A 23,089-nucleotide genomic window follows, 5' to 3' on the forward strand; every position below is an offset into this window, starting at 1 on the left:
AGTCACCTCACTTTTCCGTGCTTCAGTTACTTCATCTGTAAAATGGGGATTGGGACTGGGAGCCCCATGTGGGACAGGGACTGTGTCCAACCCGGTTTGCTTGTATCCACCCCAGTGCTTACTACAGTGCCTGGCACATAGTAAGCGCTCAACAAATACCATTATTATTATTATTATTATTACTATAAGACTGGCATTCATCTATGTTTTGGCCTACCCACCCTTCACTTTTCCCTCCTGTACCTTGGCCTTAGACCAGACCATAAAGTGGGAGAGATCGCTTCCTCACCTGTAGCACCGAAACCAGAATCTTCTGGAGGGATCCACTTGTGTCACCTTTCACATCGGATTCTAGATCTTTGCCAAACACTGTTGAAAAAAAGAAAGGTGGCTGCAGGAGTCACAGGTGAAATTTCTCCCGAACAGCTGAGGTGGAAATGAGACATTACTTACGCCTTCGGTATGCATCTTTCATTGCTCTGATTTCCTGATGGGGAGAAGGTAAAAGTTAATAAGCCAATCAATAACCGAAACTAATAGTTACGCCACCCCCGGACTTCAAAGCCTTATTGAAGGCCCATCTCCTCCAAGAGGCCTTCCCTCACTAAGCCCTCATTTCCTCTTCTCCCACTCCCTTCTGGGTCACCCTTGCACTTGGATTTTTTGCTTTGATTTTTAATGGACGATTTTTCAAAAATCTCATAAGGCCCCCGTCTGCTCCTCAGAGCTCCTCAGCATTGCTACCCTTGACAGTTTTACAAATGTGTTTCATTTTGGGAGACCGGATATCAGGTTAGTCTTCCATTCCCGTCCTGGGTCATCCCACCCTGTTTACGTCCGTAAATTGGTGCCGTGAAGGATTATCGGCTTTTTGAACTGTGACCCATCTATCTGGAGAATTCCTTCAAGGTAACTGGATATACGGCTTCCTTATCGTGCTGTCTCATCCACCGTTTAGGTGTGCTAAACTAAATAGTCACTGGCTAACAACAAGGGGCTACAGCCGGGAAGAGGGACAGTGGGACATTCGGAAATTCCTGCTTCTACCCTTCCCGCGGTAAGCAATCCCCTTTCACCAACATGCCTTTTCCTTCCCTCCCCTTCCTCTGTGGTGCGATGGTGAAATGGACATGACACCCCTAAAGAGCTGGGGCGGCTGCTGCTTCAGTTTTTCTTCCTGCTGCGCCTCTATGCCCGGAGGGCGGGGACGGAGGCTATGCCACTCATCATCATCATCATCATCAATCATATTTATTGAGCGCTTACTGTGTGCAGAGCACTGGACTAAGCGCTTGGGAAGTACAAGTTGGCAACATATAGAGACAGTCCCTACCCAACAGTGGGCTCACAGTCTAAAAGGGGGAGACAGAGAACAAAACCAAACATACTAACAAAATAAAATAAATAGAATAGTTATGTACAAGTAAAATAAATAAATAAATAAATAGAGTAACAAATATGTACAAACATATATACATATATACAGGTGCTGTGGGGAAGGGAAGGAGGTAAGATGGGGGGGATGGAGAGGGGGACGAGGGGGAGAGGAAGGAAGGGGCTCACTCACTGGCAAGAGGCGGGCACAGGATGGGTGGCACCGGCGGCCTGGACGGGGGGCTTGTGGCACTCATGCTGACGGCAGTGGGTTCAAATCCTGGCTCTGGGTGACCGTGGCCAAGTCACTTAACTTCTCTGTGCCTCGGTTTCCTCATCTGTTAAAATGGGGCTTAGATACCTGCCCTCCCTCCCTCTTAGGCTGTGAACCCTCTGTAAGACGGGGACTATAGCCGATCTGCCTATGGCAAATCTACCTCAGAGCTTATTCTGGTGCTTGCTACATAGTAAACACTTAAGAAATATACATTCATTCATTCATTCAATTGTATTTATTAAGCGCTTACTGTGTGCCCAGCACTGTACTAAGCACTTGGAAAGCCCAGTACAGTAGATAGCACAGTGGTTATCGTTCACCCCAAAGCACTTGTTTTCTGAGCCACACTGGGGCATAGTACTTTTTTTTTGGTATTTGTTAAACACTTCTTATATGTCAAACATGCACACTGAGCACTGGGGTAGGTACAAGTTAATTGGGTTGGATTCTGTCCCACATAGGGCTCATAGACTAAGTAAGAGGGAGAACAGGTATTGAATCCCCATTTTACAGTTGAGGAAACTGAGGCACAGAGTAGTTAAGAGAGACAGCGTGGCTCAGTGGAAAGAGCCCAGGCTTTGGAGTCAGAGGTCATGGGCTCAAATCCCGGCTCCACCAATTGTCAACTGTGTGACTTTGGGCAAGTCGCTTCACTTCTCTGTGCCCCAGTTCCCTCATCTGTAAAATGGGGATTAAGACTGTGAGGCCCCTGTGGGACAACCTGATCACCTTGTAACCTCCCCAGTGCTTAGAACAGTGTTTTGCACGTAGTAAGCACTTAATAAATGCCATAATCATTATTATTATTATTAAGGGTCTTGCCCAAGGTCATACAGCCAGCCAGGATTAGAACCCAGGTCCTCTCTGACTCCAGGCCTGTGCTCTTTCCATAGACTGTGAGCTCACCTTTTAGACTGTGAGCCCACTGTTGGGTAGGGACTGTCTCTATATGTTGCCAATTTGTACTTCCCAAGCGCTTAATACAGTTCTCTGCACATAGTAAGCGCTCAATAAATACGATTGATGATGATGATGATGACTCGGAAAGAGAAGAGAAGATGAACGTAAAATAACTAGGTGCAGGTAGCTCCTGAAAAAAATGATGGGCATCTCTCCCCAAGGGTAGTAAGTTCGGACTACTCAGGGCCTCTTCGCTAGGAGAAGGAGCACGGCCTTGTAGAAAGAGCCTGGGCCTCAGAGTCAGAGGACCTGGGTTCTAATCCTGGCTCTGCCACTTGTTTACTGTGTGAACTTGGGCAAGTCACTTCACTGCCCTGTGCCTCAGTTTCCTCATCTGTAAAATGAGAATTGAATCACACTCCCTCCTACCTAGACTGTGAGCCATAAACGGGACAGGGATTGAGTCTGAACTGATAGGTTTGTATCTACCCAAGTGCTTGGAATGGTGCTTGGCACAGAGTAAGCGCTTAACAAATACCATAATTATTATTATTAATTAGGCCCCTTCTCCATCTGACCTGAGCCCAGGACTTCTGCAGAATCAATCAATCAATCAATCAATCGCATTTATTGAGTGCTTACTTTGTGCAGAGCACTGTAATAAGTGCTTGGGAAGTACAAGTTGGCAACATATAGAGACAGTCCCTACCCAACAGTGGGCTCACAGTCTAAAAGGGGGAGACAGAGAACAAAACCAAACATGCTAACAAAATAAAATAAATAGAATTGATATGTACAAGTAAAATAAATAAATAAATAGAGTAATAAATATGTACAAACAACCCAGTATCCCCCAGTATCGACATTGAGCCTTCTGACCTTGTTGGTTCGTGTGCAGAGAATCTCAATCAGCACAGATTCATTGGTGCCAATGCCCTTCATGGCTTTCTGCAACTCCCGGGCACTGTATTCACACGGACGATCCAGAAGGGCTAATGCCGCCTTTTCAAAGTTCCCACTCAGATCTTTCTTCAGCACCTCTCCCAGATCCTACAAATGTATCCAAAAAGCCTTGATTTGGAGGAGCCAGAAAGAAAGGTATGATCTGGCTGAAGGGCATTTTATATATTTACCGCAGAATTTCTGAGAAGGGGAAGACCCGTTTGTTATCTCCATTTTACACAGTAGGTCAATGAGTGGTCTTTATTATAAGCTTAGGTGTACTAAGTGCTTGGGAGAGTACACTCAAGCAAACAAATGTTCCCTGCCTTCAAGGAACAGACAATTTAACGGAGACGATCTAGAAATCATTTGCAAGTAATAGAAGTAAGAGAAAGAACAGAGATTTAACAGGTGGTAACCCAAACAATGGTCTGGTGAAATAGTAGAATAGTTCATCAGACATACAGTTAAATATACATATATACACTAATACTGAGGGTGGAACATAATCCATTTTCCAAATGGAATCATTAAAGCTCAGAGGCATGTCAGCCACCCAAATCAAGATTAAAACTGGGAGCCCCACGTGGGACATGGACTGTGTCCAACCTGATTACCTTGTATCTACCCCTGGACTTAGAACAGTGCCTGGCACATAGTAAGCACTTAACAACTACCATAAATAATGATAATTCATCCTTGCCCGGAGGCCTGATCCCTAAGATGAAAATACTGGAAAATGGGACCCCTAGAACATTATTTCCTAACCTATTTTTATCATATGCAGGGGGACATATTTCTCATATCGATTAATGTTTTAGAACCCAGGTGACTTTAGCAGATCTCTGAAATGACTAATTTGATCTATTTGTAGCGGTAGGACTTGTTGAATTTGACAATATGTTGGTAATTTCACTCATTTCAGCTGAAAGCCAGTTGAAGTAAGGAAACCTAATTACACTGTAATCCTGGACTCTGGATGGACAGTGGAAAGTTACAGGAAGAGGGATAATTCAAGGACAAAAGTAGCCTGAAGATGCAGATCTGTGCAACATGAAAGGTACCTGGGGCCTACCTTGCCATACACTGTTTTGTACTTCTCCTTGATTTGTTGCCGCTGTTCCGCTGATCTACTTGATAGGATTTCAATGATGGCTGATTCATCCGTTCCTAAAATGTGGGAACAGCAAAAAGACCTGTATTAATATGATGGCTTCTTTCTGCTGAGGAGAAATGGAGGAGGGTGTTGGGGGGATAACCACTAATTGCTATTTCTCTTCTGCTTTGACCTTTAGTGTTAGGACCACGAAGAGGATCTGCTCACTGTTCCATCTCCCCTATAATCTCCTTATGGGTGTCTGGAGTGATGCCAAAATATGGAAAAACATCACCACTCAATTAATCAATCAATGGTATTTATTGGCCCTCTCAGGGTCACACCTGGAGAGTTCCCAGTAACTCTACCAATCTTGACTACGGGAAGGAGAGTCAGGCAGAGGCATATCCACTCCATTCTTAGCTTGGACAGTGGCTACTGAGTGGAAGGCAATCTGCTACAAGTCAAAACTCACCTGTGCTGGGCAGCAGAGGGATGGGAGAGAATCATCATCATCATCAATCGTATTTATTGAGCGCTTACTATGTGCAGAGCACTGTACTAAGCACTTGGGAAGTACAAGTTGGCAACATATAGAGACAGTCCCTACCCAACAGTGGGCTCACAGTCTAAAAGGAAGAATCAAGGGCAAAGACTCAAGTTGTCTTCATGGAAGGAGGCAATGGGAAATCACTTCCGTACTTCTACGGAGCAAACTCTACGGATACACTACCAGAACGACTGCAGATGGAGGTGGGGCGTTCTGGGAGAGATACGTCCATGGTGTCGCGGTGGATTGAAGACGACTCGACGGCATAAGGAAAGACAAGCTACTCTGTGTGCACAGCACTCTACTAAGTGCTTGGGAGAGTAAGCACAATGGATTGGCCTGAAGTCAGACTAACTCGGGAAAGGGTTGCGGTGGCAGGAAGACCTTGGCACTAAGCGCGAACCTGGAAGAGGCAGGGTTGTTTACAGCTCTGGAGTTTCACGTTGAGGTATTCCTTTCCAGCCCGGACTTGTGTCTCTAGATGGGCCCTCACATGACACTTCAACACCTGGCTGCTGTACTGAAGAGGAAGTCGGTGTGGGTGTGAGCGCCTTAGCACCGGTGGTGGTGGATGACTAATCCTGAATGAATATATTTAGCTTTGTCTGTTAACTATATGCAGGCCACGGGTAAGTTTTATTAACTAATAAACTGATGCTGCTGATGATCCTTCATTCGTGGTCCCTGCCTTCTCATGCTGTCTGTACGGAAGGAAATTTGAATCCAATTCAAAGTAGCAAGTCCAGTGTCAAGTCTGGGTTGGCTCTGGGACTGGTGGAACAGACTCACATGGCGATGGAGTTGGATTTCCTCTGACCGGCATTCCGGGAAAAGTCATCATCATCATCATCAATCGTATTTATTGAGCGCTTCCAAGCCACTCGGCTTTAGGGAAGGGGCTCCAGGAGTTGGTGATATTCCATGTGGGATTTTTAGAGGGCAGAGTTAGCCCTCCTGAGCCCAAATATAGGCTACCCCACCTACCTCTAGGAAAAGACCTGAATGCCTTTTTTATGGTATTTATTAAGCACTTACTATGTGCCAGGCACTATACTAAGTTCTGAATGTAGATAGAAGATAATGAGGTTGGACACAGTCCACGTCCCACGTCGGGCTCAGAGTCTTAACCTCCATTTTATGGCAAGGTACCTGCCTGGGTCATACAGCAGACAAGTGGTGGGGCCGGGATTAGAACCCAAGTCCTTCTGGCCCATGCTCTATCCATTAGGCCACAGTGCTTCTGGGTCCCCACAACTTCTGGGTAATTTGACCACACAGTGAGCGCTTAAGTACCATGATTATTGCTTATCATCTGACCCATTAATGGCATTTCTTCTGCTGGAGCTAGAGCACTAAAAGTCTGATTTGGAATGATTGCTGGGCTGAGGACCCTAGGAATCAAGTTCAGTGTTTCATCTTTGCCCTTACAGAACTTTACAAATCATTTTAGGGCTGATAGACTTCCTCTTTTCTTTCCTATGGGCCATTTCCCCTCTTAGAGATGTTCATGTGTCTTTCTAGAGGATTGTTTTTCCACTATATCAGATGGAGACCATCTATTTAGATAAAATCCCGGCAGGGTGCTTTTGGCACAGAGACTGGAGACTTAGGGAGATCTAGGTTGGCTTTGAATTTTCAAGAAGAGGTCATGTAGGGGCAGCTAGGTGCAGACAATATATAATTCATATCAAATGTTAAAGAACATAGAATTGCATCCCTACCCATCCCTTTGCAGGCCTTGTGAAGTTTCTTGGCATCGCGATCTGCATCGAATTCCTGGTGGCTGTGAGCAGCGGGCTGGGAAAAGAAGGAAAAGTTAAGTAGAGATCATTTGGAATGTCAGGCCTCTCCTTGAAGCTTGGGTACCACAAACCCTTTGCCTTGATCCCCTGGAAAATCCATTTTCCAAACAGTCACCCCTCTAAGAAGACTCAGTCCTCTTGGGAGTCACCTGGTCTGGGTCTGGGCCTGCAGAAGAATAGCTGGCATTGTACTCAAAGGCAATTAAATCCCAGATGAGTGACTGCCATATATCTCCACTCCCTCCATATCTTCTCTCAGCATCTGTTATTTGGTTATTTACCCTTTGCATTATTTTCATTTTACTCCTTAAACACTTGCTATTTGTCAAGCACTATTCTGAAGGCTGTGGTAGATCCAAGTTAATCAGACTGGACCCAGTCCCTGTCCCATATGGAGCTCACAGTCTAAGTAGGAGAGAGTAATAATAATGATGGTATTTGTTAAGCACTTACTATGTGCAAAGCACTGTTCTAAGCGCTGGGGGGATACAAGGTGATCAGATTGTCCCACGTGGGGCTCACAGTCTTAATCCCATTTTACAGATGAGGGAACTGAGGCACAGAGAAGTTAAGTAACTTGCCTAAAGTCACGCAGCTGACAATTGGCAGAGCCGGGATTTGAACCCATGACGTCTGACTCCCAAACCCGGGCTCTTTCCACTGAGCCACGCTGCTTCTCTACAGTACAGGCATTGGATCCATTTTACAGATGAGGGAACTAAGGCACAGAGAAGTGAAGTAACTTGCCCAAAGTCACACAGCTGACAATTGGCAGAGCCGGGATTTGAACAAATGACGTCTGACTCCAAAGCCCGGGCTCTTTCCACTGAGCCACGCTGCTTCTCTACGGTACAGGCATTGGATCCCCATTTAGCAGATGAGGAAACTGAGGCCCACAGAAGTCAAATGATTTGCCCGAGTTCACACAGCAGGCAACTGGCAGAGCCAGAATTAGAACCCTTCGGCACTTATGTACATATCTTTAAATTATATATAATAGATTATTTATTCATATTAATGTCTTTCTCCCCAACTAGGCCATAAGCTCGTTATGAGAAGGGAACGTGTCTGCTAATCCTGTTGTATTAGGATGTCTGTCAAGTCCATTGCATTTTACTCTTCCATGCACTTAGTACACTGCTCTGCACACAGTAAGAACTCAATAAATACCACTGATGGATTCTTTCTCCCCAGGATATCTGAGCTCTCCATTCCTACAACTATCACCAAGGTTTTAATGACCTCAAGTCAGACTAACAATCGCTGCCTCCTGGATGATCTCTCACTACCGACCACCTTTCTCCCACTTCAACATACATATGTTATATTAACTATAACATTATACCATATGTATATATACAAATATATTAAAATATATTACACTATATATATATGTATATATACATATATCTATAGTCCTTGTTTTAATCATGTCATTCCCCATCTCAAAATCCTATCTTTTCATCCCCTTTCATTTTCATCTGATGGAGGTGTGGGTGAATGAAATGTCCAGAACCTGGTCAGAAGGAAGATGAATAGTCCACACACTGGATCATCAGCTGCTGAATTACCAGTCAATCCATGGTATTTATTGACAGCCTATTGTGTGCAGAACACTGCACTGTGAGTTTGGGAGAGTATAATAGAACAATTATAATTATACTATAATAGAATAGTGTAATAGAATAAGGGACAATACCTGCCCTCAAGAGGCTTAGGATAGAATGGGGAAGGCCGACCCAGATTGACTAATATAAAATATTATTAAATATAATATAATAAATCTAGGCAAATCCCTTACCGACACTTTCTTCTCCACCCTCTGTGTCTGCTCCTCTCCCATTCAGCTATTAGCCTTGACTCATGAAAGTTGACTGTTAACTACAAGGCTCTTAATGTAATAAGGAGGAGAAAAAGACGGTTTTAAAGAGGGACTTCATTTTGCATTTCATTTCACTCTTCCAAGGGATGAATTAGAATTGGAATGTTTATCTCAAGCCAACAACTAACTCAGGGGGCTGAGCTGACATTTAAAGGTGATGCCTTTTTAGGGATGGCCGTGAGCCAGACTCTTTTCTCCCTGTATGAAGAAATGTGTTTGCTAGGACACTGAACCAGGGATGTCCCAACAGCAGCAGGCAGGCTTGGAAAGACATTAGCCCTCTTCTTAAGGAGGGGAAGACATTAACCCCCCTCTGAAGGAGGGGCTCCTTCCCCCATGAAAGGAAGGATTGCAAAAATTCTCTATTGTTCGTTGTACCTGCAGGATGTTTGGCCGTGGCTTGCTGAATTGGACAGAAGGTGAAGGCATAGGATGAGCTGACCAAAAAAGAAAATCGTTTAGAATGTTCCTCTTTGTCTGGCTGGTGCTTGCATTCACAATGGATATATTCACCAATGGCACCCAGTGTTTGTACAAGGAATGCCCTGTTTCTTGTTCTGATGAGCTCCATAACAAGCTTCTCAGGAATTCATACAGAATCTACATTCCACATCCCTTGTTCATTGTGTGGCAGAGCGGGCAGCTGCTGGCTTTGGGACTCGACGTTTCTTTTCTCCAATCAATGGCTTTGTATTTTAGAATCTGTCCTGTTTGGATCTAACTTTCGCAGCGCGGAGTCTTTGTGACAGTGGCGCAAGATTGACGTGGATAAAGTAACCAGGATGGACCTGGAGGGTCAGAAAGATATACGAAGAGGCAGTTATCCGCTCATAATTGCGGTACTGGTTAAGCGCTTCCTAAGGGCCAGGAGTTGTGCTAAGCGCTTGGGTGAATTGAATCAGATCAGACCCAGCCCAATTACAGAATGAGGAGTGAGGATAGATATTTAATCCCCATTTTACAGATGAGGAAACTGAAGCACAGAGAAGTTAAATGATTTTCCTAGGATCACATAGCAGGACACTGGCAGAGCTAGAAGGAGATATTAGAATTGGGTAGGTGAAAATCCAGTTGAATTTAAATTATACCGATAGATCTGAAGAGCTTTAATCTTACTTTGTTGTGTGGAGACATATCTAGAGGACATTGGGCAGGGTTTAGGTCAGGGAGCTATGTTCTAGTGTTGCAGCATTTTTTTTTGTTTTCTTTTTTTAATGTTGGTTCATTTAGAGTGGGATGTGAACAGAGAATGGATGGATATGGAGGGGAGGGAAGGGGGGGAAGACCTGGTCTCTGTGTTATAATTATCCATTTTAAATCATTTAATAGTCCTTAGAACAATACTTGACACATAGTAAGCTCTTGACAAATACCATAATAATAACAACTTTAAATAATAGTGTCATCAAAAGAATAAGACTAAGGGTTCCTGCTACATAACCAGTGAAATCTCTACAGACACAAGGCAGCAAGACAGGGGTGCTATTTGCATAGGAGGAATTTGACTGTATTATTGATGTGTCTGGGGGCCCCTATCTGATCTTCCTCCCACACAGTTGAAAGAGTTGCTGTTTTCTTTCTTTTTTTTATGGGGGGAGATATAAGTTAATTAGGTGGGACACAGTCCCTGTTCCACATGGGACTCATGGTCTAAGTAGGAGGGAGTAAGACTCAATTTCCATTTTACAGATGAGAAAACTGAGGCACAGACCATTTAAGTGACTTGCCCAAGGTGTCACAGTCGACAAGTGGCAGAGTTGATATTAAGAACCCAGGTCCTCTGATTCCTTGGCCTGTGCGACTTCTATTAGGCCACACTGCTTCCCTAAGAAAGGGTTGATTTACTAGCCACTTAATGAGCATTTTCTGATTCATTCCCATCTGGCACACCGCGTGGAGCAAAGTGCTTTAGTGGTGGCCCACGGGAGGGGACATAGACAGCCGTACGATTAGAAAAGCTAAAAAATGGAAGAGAAAAAAAAAAGACAGTCACTTTCCAACTCCTCCATCTCAGTGACAGCCCTTGGTTCCCAAGGGCCAGTTGGAGGAGTGGGGGAGTGTGAGGGAGTAGGAATTAGAATGCAAAACTGATTTTTAGAAGAGAATTTTCAAGGCCAAAGTGGGGGAACATAGACTCGGGAGAGGCTCCTCGCAGAGATGAGCCAAGTCAATCGTGTCTGAAAAGGAAAGGCTGTGTACATATCTGTAGTTTATTTCTATTAATGTCTATTTTCCACTCTAGGCTATAGGCTTCTGGTAGGCACAGAATGTGTCTACCAAGCCTGTTGGATTGTATTCTCCTGACTGCTAAATAGTGTGCTCTGTACACAATAAGCACTCAATAAATACCATTGATTGATGGATGGATGGATTGAAAGGGACCAATTCTGAATTCTACCCAGAATACTCTTTCTGTTAAGGGATGAAGCATAGCCCAGTTAACAGAAGAAGGCATTTTGAGTCATTTCATTATGCCCCTAGCATTGTCAGGAGCAATAGTGCATACGCAGGCAGAGATCAATCAATCAATTGGTCATATTTATTAAGCACTTACTGTGTGCAGGGCACTGTACTAAGCTCTTGGGAATGTTGAAAGGCATTGGCAGTACTGAACTAAGGCAATACTTCTCATTGGTGGCAAGGGGAAGAGGAAAGAGCATTTTCCCAGGGCTATGAAGGTTGGCTTTGTTTTCCTTCTATCTCCTACTTTCCTGCAATGTGGTCTAGAAGCAAAACCATGGGATTAGGAGTCAGGAGACTGGAATTCTAATCCCAGCTCTGTCACTGCCCTATTCTGTGACCTTGGAGAGGTGACTTAACTTCTCCGTGCTTCGGTTTCCTCATCTGTAAAATGGAGATAAAAGGCTTCATGTCTTTCTTAGAGTCCAATCTGATTCTTTTACATCTCTCGATCCCTGTGCTCTGGCACATTGCTAGCGCTTATTAAATGCCATAATTATTACTATATTCCCAATGTAATTTTCCATCTGATTCTCCTCTCAGTAGTCTACCTCATCCTCACGAGCACTTGTATACATCTCTGTAATTTATTTATTTATACTAATTTCTTAATACACTAGACTGTAATCTAATACCTTTTAAACTGTTCTTAACATACTAGGCTGTAGCTTGTTCTGGGAAGGGAACAAGTCTACCAACTCTATTCTTTGATATATTGTACTCCCCCAAGCACTTAGTACAGTGCTTTGCATAGTAAGTGCTCAATAAATATGATTGATTTACTGGCTGATTCTCCTTCAGGGAGAGAGACGCCCATGTGGGGAAAAAGAAGCACGTCCCACTGACTCCCCTCAGTTCCCATGTACATCAGTCTGTTGTATTTATTGAGCACTTACTGTATGCAGAGCACTGTACAGAACAATTGGAAGAGTACAGTATAAAAATAGACACACTCCCTGCCCACGACAAGCTTACAGTCTAGAGACCGTGTAAATGCTGACCCTTTCCTCTCACTTGCTCATGTCCCCCAACTTTCTCATTCACTTGTTTTCTACCATGCCCTGCTCCTCTCTCAACGGACACCATCTTGGGCAGCCCTGAACCCCTGATCCCAGCTGGGAAATCACTGCTGCAAGGAAAGGAGGAGGGCGGGCAGTCCGGTTAACTCTCAGAGGCCACCAGAAGTCATGACTGAAGGGGGAGAGATTTTCTGGGGAGACAGGGGTCCTCAAATATGGAATATAGAAGTAGGGGTTGTGGGAAGGGGCAGTAATAAATCCTCCCCATCCTCCCCATCCCTATCATCCCCATCCCCCCCACCTCGCCTTCTTCCCCTCCCCGCAGCACCTGTATAGATGTATATATGTTTGTACAGATTTATTACTCTATTTATTTATTTATTTTACTTGTACATATCTATTCTATTTATCTTCTTTTGTTGGTATGTTTGGTTTTGTTCTCTGTCTCCCCCTTTTAGACTGTAAGCCCACTGTTGGGTAGGGACTGTCTCTATATATTGCCAATTTGTACTTCCCAAGCGCTTAATACAGTGCTCTGCACATAGTAAGCGCTCAATAAATATGATTGATGATGATGATGATAATAAATCAGTGGAAAAGCAGCATGGCGAAGTGGCTAGACCTCAGCTCTGGGAGTCAAAAACCTGTGGGATCTAATCCCGGCTCTGCCGTTTGTCTGCCGTGTGGCCTTGGGTAAGTCACTTCATAGAGAAGCAGCATGGCTCAATAGAAAGAGCATGGGCTTGGGAATCAGAGGTCATGGGTTCTAATTCCAGCTCCACCACTTGTCAGCTCTGTGACTTTGGGAAAGTCACTTCACTTCTCTGTGCCTCAGTTCCCTCATTTGTAAAATGGGGCTGAAGACTGTGAGCCCTATGTGGGACAACCTGATGACCTTGTATCCACCCCAGTGCTTAGAACGGTGCTTGGCACATAGTAAGTGCTTAATAAATGCCATCATTATTTTTATTATTATCTAGGATGAGGGGCGAAAGCAGATGCTACTGGCTAGTTGAATAGTAGAGAAACAAAAAATGGGAACTGAAGGCTTGGCATAAAGGGTGTTATTTCATAAAGGCTCTGCTGATCCCTCCTCAGGTTCCTGTCTCATCTTGGTTATCTACTTGATAAACTCTCTGTAGTTTCCTCGGTTAAATATTAACCTATCCCATACTAATCTACTTAATGCAAATAACAGGAGGGTTATCAGGCAAAGCAAGTCACCCCCCAGGGCAGGGAGGGAGAGACAACAGAAATGTTCAATTTGGGTTAGTCATCAGCACTTTGAAACCATGAACCATCAGACGTTCTTCAAGGTGGGGTCCAATCAATCAATCAATCAATCAATCAATCGTATTTATTGAGCACTTACTGTGTGCAGAGCACTGTACTAAGCGCTTGGGAAGTACAAGTTGGAAAAATATAGAGACAGTCTCTACCCAACAGTGGGCTCACAGTCTAAAAGGGGGAGATAGAGAACAGAGAACAAAACCAAACATACTAACAAAATAAAATAGAATAGACATGTACAAGTAAAATAAATAAATAAATAAATAGAGTAATAAATATGTACAAACATATATACAAATATACAGGGTCCAGTCAGTCAGAGGGTCATTTGTATTTTTTGACCACTTACTGTGGGCACGGCACTGTACTAAGTGCTTGGGAGAGCACAGTATAATAATATAGCAGGCACAATCCCTGCCCACGACGAGTTTACAGTCTAGAGGGAAAAACAGACATTAATATAAATAAATTATAAATAGGCACATTAGTGCTGCGGGGCGGAGAAGCAGGATGAATAGAAAGAGTAAGTCAGGGCGATGCAGAAGAGAGTTGAAGAAAAGGAAAAGAGGCTTAGTCAGGGAAGGCCTCTTGGAGGAAATGTGCCTTCAGAAAGTCTTTGAAGGGGAGGAGAGGAACTTGGATACGAGGAGGGAGGGATTCAGTGTAAGTCTGTGTGCAGACGGGAAATTGGGGCTAGTCCATTCGGCCATCGCATCTGGCAGTGGTGCGTGGAGAGCAAACAACAGGCTAGGAATATGGGATCCGGGCCTCCTCCTCTCTAACATTCTGTGTGACCATGTGCTAGACTCAGTCTCTCTGAACCTCAGCCTCCTCTTTAGCCAAATAGTGATACAACAACAAGGATCGTTTTTTAAGTGGAAAATGACTGGTGACCCATCAGTCGTAATGCTGTTTATTAGATTCTTACAGTGTCAGAGAACTGTACTGAACATCAAAAACAAATCTATAATTGAAAATTGGGCAACGTCCCCAAAATCCTTTTAAAATGACATTTTTGGGGAAGGATGGTAAATAATCATAATCATAATCATAATAATGGCAATTGTTAAAAGCTAAGTGCCAAGCACTCCTGATAACTTTTCCCTTTGAGGTTTCAGAACGTGGATTCCAGAAAATATACTGGGGACATTTCCCTACACACAGCCAAGACCAAAAGTCAAATTTTAACAGAATAAAAGTAATTTCATTCCTTCCAATGTGGGTGCCTAAATTCTGCTCTGATCGTGAAGTACATTAATTTCTCTGCTCTAATACCTTGCAGTGAATGAGCTGAGAAGGGCTTTGACTTCATTCATTTTAAATCCCAAACCCCTCATTCTTTTCATAAAAGAGAAAGCAAAATTGTTTAATAAAAATGGCTTAGAGTCAGCTCATGCTCAGAGTACGCCTCACTGGAATTTTTTGCTTGAATATTAGTATGAATTTTCCCACCCTGTTACTCATATTGATGTCATAACATTTCCTGTAACCTTTCTAGTGTACCTTATGCCCCACGTAAGACGTTTTACTAACCTATTACTATAAAATTAATTTTCAACTCATTTAGGGTCACTAGATCTTAGTGACATTTATTTCAGAAGCTAAATTATACCTGATGAGTGAGACTGTAAACCCGTCTTCTAGACTGTAAGCCCGCTGTGGGCAGGGATTGTCTCTAATGCTGAATTGTACTTTCCAAGCACTTAGTACAGTGCTCTGCACACAGTAAGTGCTCAATACGATTGAATCAATGAATCAACTAATCAGTGACTGAAATTCAGACCCGCTTGGATACATTTAGACATGGTAACAACTGAGAAGTTAAGAGATGGAACAAAACACCAAAACACCACAAAAGCATCAGTGGCTGTTACTATTGAAAGAGTAGAGCGGGAAGGACTTCTCTGATTGGTTTTAAGAAGGAGCTGCAGTTGTTCATTTTAAAGGTGGGTTGGGAGAGGAGATAGTCAAAAATTAATCAATAGCATTTATTGAACGCTTAGTGGGTGCAGACCACTGAACTAAGAGCTTGGAAGAGTACAGTGTACCAGAGTCGGTAGACACGTTCCCTGCCTACAAGGGACTTACAATCTAGAGGAGTAGAACCAAGACTGTATACGTTCTTTGCAGGGGAACTCTAAGGCTTGGCATTCCTGCGTCTTTGTCAGAGGTGAGACACCTGTAGGGTACCATGGCAAAATTTAACAGTCTTCATTGTCATAACAGCATTTCTCAATTTCCTCAAAAATGCCCTGGGGTATTGTTTTGCAATTGGGATTGTGGAATACTTAGCTGAAGGGGAATAACCCTTTCCACTAACATGAATGCGGAGAGGCAAGGACAGCATGGCCCAGTGGAAACAGCATGCACCTCTGAGTCAAAGAACCTGGGTTCTAATCCCTGTCCTTGCTCCTTCTTGTCTCCCCCATTAGTCCGTAAACTCTTTGAGGGTAGGCATCCTGTCTTTTTTTAAAAAAAAATGGAATTTGTCAAGCTCTTAATATGTGCCAGGCACTGTTCTAAGTGCTGGGGTAGATGCATGCTAATCAATTTGGACACAGTCCGCATCCTACATGGGACTCGCAGTCTTAATCCCCATTTTACAGATGAGGTAACTGAGGCTCAGAGAAGTCAAATGGCTTGCCCGAGATCACACAGGAGACAACTGAAGGATCAGGATTAGAACACAGGTCCTTCTGACTCTAAGACCAGTGCTCTAGCCAATAGGTCACACTGCTTCTTTCATTATGTTGCCAACTTGTGCTTCCCAAGCGCTTAGTACAGTGCTCTGCACACAGTAAGCACTCAATAAATATGATTGAATGAATGAATGAATGAATAAATGTCGTATTCTCCCAAGTGTTTAGTATAGTGACCTACACCTAGTAGGCACTCAATAAACGCTAAAAATTGGTAGATTGAAATGTAGCCATAATTCATTAAACCATACCCTAGGAGCTTGAAAATGTTAATGTGTTTCCAAAAGAAGCTAAGAGAAGATCTTGGGTAGTAGTTCATATATGGGCCCTTTTAAGTCGCCTCTTTAGCTTTGCTGATTATAAAACTAAAGAGTTATTCATTAGCAAGGATGGGAATTGCCTAAGATTGTGTTTATCTCCCCTGTCAGACTGAAGTGTTCCACATCAAATTAAAGAAATTTCAGGCTAACACTCCTCCAAAGCGCGGAGTCCAGGCTGTTAAAGCATAACAGTCCATCCAGGCAGTAGAACACTTTAAAATTCACTTCAAGTCCATTAACACTTATTGATTACAACCGCAGAGAGCCAGGATTCTCTAATTGGTGCTTCTCCAACTGGGGTTCTCTTTGGCATTTAGATTTCTCCCAAAAAGGCCCTCAAGGAGTGACTTCGGCCCTCTAAGAGCGTGGACAAATAGGAAACATTCTCACTCTTAATAGCAATTAAAATAGGGTTTATAGAACAACCTTTGGATTCCCTCACTCGTAGATTAAGGAGCCGGGTGACTCAAATGGTATTAGTTACTACATACAGTGGAACGAGGCATAACGGTTAACCTCATAAACATCTCCGACTTATTTTATAATGCAGAAGCCTTGACATTCACCCAGATGGTTTGCTCCCTTGACAAGCTGCAGAGTTGCAAGGTAGGTGTGTACCAACTCTATCGTACTTTATTCTCCCAAGAGCTTAGTACAGTGCTCTGCACACAGTAAGGGCTCAACAATTACCACTGGTTGATTGATTATTGGAGGTTCTCCTGTTACTACAAAGTAGCTCTCTTCTACTCATTGCCAATGACCAACCAGCATACTCACTACCTTCTCGGGCTCAGAATACAGAGACTTGACACAGTCCTATTCTTCAGTAAATGGAGAGGGGCAAGGACATTGAAGCTAAGACACAGATGGCTCAGTGACTCCTAAATAATGGGAAAGAGCTTGGGAAATGATGAAAAGATGGATTTGTTTTGAAAGCAACTTTACGGAGCAGCTGTTCCTGTATAATGTTGTATTGTACTTTCCCAAGCACTTCATACGGTGCTCTGCACACAGTAAGCGCTCAATAAATATGACTGAATGACTGAACTAATAGGAAAATAATGGTCAAGCTGGTAACTTCTCCTTCCCTTTCTCTTCCGAACTGCCTTTCTAAATGCTGTCATCTCTCACAAGCTGATATGCTTTAAGCTCCTTCCCACTGTACGTGTCAGCCACCACAGCCAAAGGTAAGATATCTGCAGAAATTACTTATCACGACCATCATTGTCATATTAGCCATCCAGGTATTTATTGAACACTTACTCTGCACAGAACACTGAACTAAGGATTTCGGAGATTACATTGGCGTAAGTGGAAATGATCCCTGCCCTCAAGGAGCTTACAATTTAGTGGGATTGTTATTATGTATTGCATAGTAATGATAATTATGGTTTGTTAAGCACTTACTATGTGCCAAACACTGAACTAAGCACTGGGGTAGATATGAGATATTCAGGTTGCTTTGCTGTACAGAGCCTTACACACTAAGTTAAGGGGGATGGGAGGCAATAACTGGATATGTGGTGCTGGACTCACCCTGGACCCTGTGAGGAAAGAGACCCTATAATACAGTATTAAAATGGTAATGGTTTTGTCACCATCTCCCCTGCTAGACTGTAGGCTCCTTGAAGACAGGCATCATGTCTTCTAATTGTACTTTCTGAGGTGCTTGGTACGACTACTCGGTACATAGTGGGTGCTCAGTGAATATTATTGACTGATAGTTTCAGGGAAAATATTCTTAACTTTCCAAAATTAGTCAATCAGTGGTATTTGCTGAACCCTTCTCTGTACTAAGCGCTTTGAAGAGTACAATAGCATAAGTTAACAGGATCTCTGCCCTCTAGAATCTTACAATCTAGTCAGGGAGGCGGATATTAAAGTAAATTAAAAGACGGGGAAAGCACCCAACTATAAAGTCAGTCAGTCAGTCAATTGTATCAATTGAGAGCTTTCCGTGTACAAAACACTATACTAAGTGCTTGGGAGAGTATGGAGATTAAGACTGTGAGCCCCCCGAGGGACAACCTGATCACCTTGTAACATCCCCAGCGCTTAAAACAGTGCTTTGCACATAGTAAGTGATTAATAAATGTCAGTATTACAATATAACACTAAATAGACCCATTTCCTGCCCAAAAGGAGTTTACGGTCTAGAGGGAGGAGACAGACATTAATAAATAAGTGGGGGTGGGGATGAAATGAATACCTAATTGCTTAGAGGGCACAGACTCCACTGCATATAGGTGATCAATCAATCATTGGTATTTATTGAATGATTACTGTGTGCAGACCCCTGTAATGAGCACTTGGGAAATTACGATATCAAAGAGTCGGAAGGCATATTCCCTGCCATAAGGAGCTTACGATCTAGAGAAGATGAGAGATTCATCAGGGTGCGTTTCCAGGAGGAAGTGTGATTTTAGGGCCTTGAAGATGGGGAGAAAAGAGCAAATTTGAACCGGTAAAAGGCTTGTGGACAAGTGGTGAGTGGGATGGGGATGTTAGGTTGCAGGGGATCCGGTGGGTGGATCCATGCTGGCATTCAGACAATCGGGGACTCCACAACCATCATTTCAGAAGCAGCATGATGAACCGGATAGAGCCCGGGCTTGGGAGTCGGAAGCTCAAGGGTTCTAAGCCCGGCTCTGCCACTTGTCTGCTGTGTGACCCTGGACAAGTCACTTCATTTCTCTGGGCCTCAGTTCCCTCATCATCATCATCAATCGTATTTATTGAGCGCTTACTATGTGCAGAGCACTGTACTAAGCGCTTGGGAAGTACAAATTGGCAACATATAGAGACAGTCCCTACCCAACAGTGGGCTCACAGTCTAAAAGGGGAAGACAGAGAACAAAACCAAACATACTAACAAAATAAAATAAATAGAATAGATATGTACAAGTAAAATAAATAAATAAATCTGTAAAATGGGGATCGAGACCTTGAGCCCCACATGGGACAGGAACTGTATCTACCCCTATTTGCTTGTATCCACCCCAGAGCTCAGTACAGTGCCTGGCATGTAGTAAGCACTTAACAAATACCATAATTATCATCAATTGTATTTATTGAGCGCTTACTGTGTGCAGAGCACTGTACTAAGCGCTTGGAAAGTACAAATTGACAACGTATAGAGACAGTCCCTACCCAACAGTGGGCTCACAGTCTAAAAATTATTATTATTTTATTATTTATTATAATTATTATAATTATTACATTATATGTTATATATATTAATTATTATATTATAATTGTTATAATTATTATAATTCATTCAATCATTCATTCATCTGTATTTATTGAGCGCTTACTGTGTGCAGAGCACCGTACTAAGCACTTGGGAGAGTACAATACAACAATAAACAGGCACATTATATAAGAAACCAAAGCGGGCTTACTGTCTGGTGATGGCTCTCTGGTTGGTGGGTCACAGACTGTTTGCTCACTGGCTGTACTGTTGAGGAGGATTTGTTTGTCTTTTTAGGTAACTGTTGCTTGCCGTCTGAGAGGTGATATGACTGACTCTGGGAATTTGGAGAGAAACAGGCACTCAAAGACCAGTTCAACTTTGTGATTTTTGTATTTCAAAAATCAGTCCAAAGCGAGCAAGTGGCTTGGGATGGGGTAAAGCACTGCAGCAGCACCCCAAAAGGCAATTTCCAGTGGGTTTCCTACCCCCAAAATGGGAGTTTTTGCCCAAAAACAGGCTAAGGAGACTTGCATAATTAAAAAATTCCAAGTGACTGCATCCGGGGAAATAATCTGAAACTCTCTGAAGGAAATCCTTTAGGATTGGGATCTTGCACATTTGTAAGCACTCGTCAAAAATGCAGGCTTGGCAGAATCATTTTTAGCATAAAGATTCAGAAATTCCTGTCTCTGTGCCCCATTGTCTATACAAAATATATGCATTCACATGTACAAACACAGACACACACGCATGCATGCATGAACATTTATCATTCCCGTGAGACTAGTGTAGCTTCCTGTAACCTATTTGAATTCCCTTACAAAGAAGCATTCTTAAAACCCAACCATCATGAAGCAGAGCTCTTGGATAGGAGTATTTATGACCAAATTCCAGAATTGTTTGAGCTCAAATGTGCAGTTAATCCAATCATGGCATTCCTTTGGAAGTTCACTAGAGATGTTCCATTAGCAATTTAATTATCATTAGATACACTTCCATTCTGCAGCCCTAATTACTCAGGATTCTTGAGGACAGATTTGTAGACTTGATTATCATGAAACCACGCCAGCACTTAGTACAGTGCTTGGCACATAGTAAGTGGTTAACGAACATCATCATCATTATTATCATCATCATCATCATTGTTATTTTTATTGATGGAGCTGAAGTTGTCCACAGCAGCTCCTATTTTGGACTCACATTCTTGAAGATTTCTTTAAGATACTGTAAAAAGATTCTGGTCTTCTGTTTTGTTCTTAGGACCAGCCCCAGTGACAGACTGAACTGCCTTCTATCGGACGAAGAAATGTTCATAATGCAATTTAAAATCACAATGCTTTGGAAATAGATTATGAAGCAGACTGACTTTGCAGGAATTAATTTTGATAAATTGTAAAGCCTCGTTAGAAAATGCAATTGCCCATTCATTAGTTCATAAAGTAATGTTCATCAGCTGCCAGGAAAAATGAAAGTACATTTTGCTTACCAGGTGAAACGTTACTTACATGACTATTGCCCATTTTGGTTTTGCACAGATACAAATGATCCAGTTGCTTCGAGGCTCACTAGCACACCAGTTGTGCCAGAATAACCTTATAATACTTTTCCCAGGGAGTGTGACTTCTTGTGATTAATAAGTAACTTTTGCCATTTTTGTTTGAATAATTTATAGCTGGGTGTGTTTGGGAAGTCTACCTTGTCTTGCAAGGAAGTTTCATTTAGTCAGTGCTTCAATAAATACCATTGATTGATTTAGATGTGGAATCAGGAGTAGAAGATATTTAGGTTTATCATCAGTGGTATTTATTGAGCGCTTACCCTGTGCAGAGCACAGTACTAAGCGCTTGAGGGAGTACAATACAACAGAGGGGGGACTCTCAGCGAGAACCGACTGGAACTTTGATCCTGTATAACTGGTGGGGGGTGAGGGAGGTGGGAGTGGCCTTGGGGTAAGAGGAAGGTGGGAGCCATGTTGAGGAGAAATTCTTTTTGTTTGCTGGGAAATAGAGCCCCTATTACATATAGGTTGTCTTCCTTGGATGATAACACGGCTGAGCGGGTGAGCGAGGCGTGTCCACCCAGGACCGTTCCATTTTTCTGAAGCAGCAGCAGGCTGTCGCTCCTTGAGGAACTCTCTCCCCCTTCGTGTACAACAGATCACCACTCTCCCATCTTCCAAGAGGACTTCCCCGACTAAGTCCTCATTTCCTCTACTCCCTCAGCTTTCTGTCTCCTTACCACTTGGATCTGATCCTTTAAGCACTTGATGTACCTCACTGTACCTCGTTTTCGCCCGTCCCGCCGTCGGCTCCCGGCCAACGTCCTCCCCCTGGCCTGGAATGCCCTCCCTTCACACATCCTCCAAGCTAGCTCTCTTCCTCCCTTCAAAGCCCTACTTCATTCATTCATTCATTCAATCATATTTATTGAGCGCTTACTGTGTGCAGAGCACTGTACTAAGCGCTTGGGAAGTACAGACTGGCAACATATAAAGACAGTCCCTACCCAACAGCGGGCTCACAGTCTACAAGGGGGAGACAGAAAACAAAACAAAACATATTAACAAAACAAAATAAATAGAATAAATATGTACAAGTAAAATAGAGTAATAAATATGTGCAAACATATATATATATATATATATATATTTATATATACTGAGAGCTCACCTCCTCCAAGAGGACTTCCCAGACTGAGCCCCCTTTTTCAATCAATCAGTCGTATTTATTGAGTGCTTACCGTGTGCAGAACACTGTACTAAGCGCTTGGGAAGTACAAGTTGGCAACATATAGAGACGGTCCCTACCCAACAGTGGGCTCACAGTCTTTTTCCTCTCCTCCTCCCCATCCCCCCTGCCCTACCTCCTTCCCCTCCCCACAGCATCCCTATATATGTTTGTACAGGTTTATTACTCTATTTATTTTACATGTACATAGTTCCTATTCTATTTATTCTGTTAATGATGTGCATCGAGCTGTAATTCTATTTGTTCTGACGACTTGTCACCTGTGCAAATGTTTTTTGTTGTTGTTGTCTGTCTCCCCCTTCTAGACTGTGAGCCAGTTGTTGGGTAGGGACCATCTCTTTATGTTGCCAACTTGGATTTCCCAAGTGCTTAGTACAGTGCTGTGCACACAGTAAGTGCTCAATAAATATGATTGAATGAATGAATGAATGAATGAATTGATATTCACCCCACCGCAGCTTCATGGAAAGTGTGTATAGACCCATAATTTATTTTCATGACTGTCTCTCCATTTAGATTGTAAGCTCTCTGTGGGTGG

General features: G+C 43.0%; 1 protein-coding gene across 4 annotated transcripts in view; it reads right to left on the bottom strand.

The window, feature by feature from the left end:
* The window catches only part of ANXA13 (annexin A13), a 41,328-nt gene extending 19,949 nt beyond the window's left edge, over positions 1 to 21,379 (bottom strand). Inside the window, exons 1-7 of one of the 4 annotated variants that reach the window (XM_038760426.1) lie at positions 21,310 to 21,379; positions 20,013 to 20,138; positions 6,861 to 6,936; positions 4,569 to 4,663; positions 3,431 to 3,601; positions 454 to 487; positions 290 to 369 (exon numbers count right to left, since the gene is read on the bottom strand). In XM_038760426.1, coding sequence (XP_038616354.1) covers positions 290 to 369; positions 454 to 487; positions 3,431 to 3,601; positions 4,569 to 4,663; positions 6,861 to 6,936; positions 20,013 to 20,138; positions 21,310 to 21,324 — 597 coding nt within the window. In that variant the 5' untranslated portion in view covers positions 21,325 to 21,379. Of the gene's footprint in view, positions 1 to 289; positions 370 to 453; positions 488 to 3,430; positions 3,602 to 4,568; positions 4,664 to 6,860; positions 6,937 to 8,742; positions 8,802 to 9,201; positions 9,314 to 20,012; positions 20,139 to 21,309 lie in introns of those variants that run through there. The other 3 variants (XM_038760429.1, XM_038760427.1, XM_038760428.1) reach the window with 3 other exon arrangements.
* Between the last annotated feature and the right edge of the window lie 1,710 nt (positions 21,380 to 23,089).

The sequence above is a fragment of the Tachyglossus aculeatus genome, chromosome 18, assembly GCF_015852505.1.
Source record: "Tachyglossus aculeatus isolate mTacAcu1 chromosome 18, mTacAcu1.pri, whole genome shotgun sequence".
Lineage (NCBI taxonomy): Eukaryota > Metazoa > Chordata > Mammalia > Monotremata > Tachyglossidae > Tachyglossus > Tachyglossus aculeatus.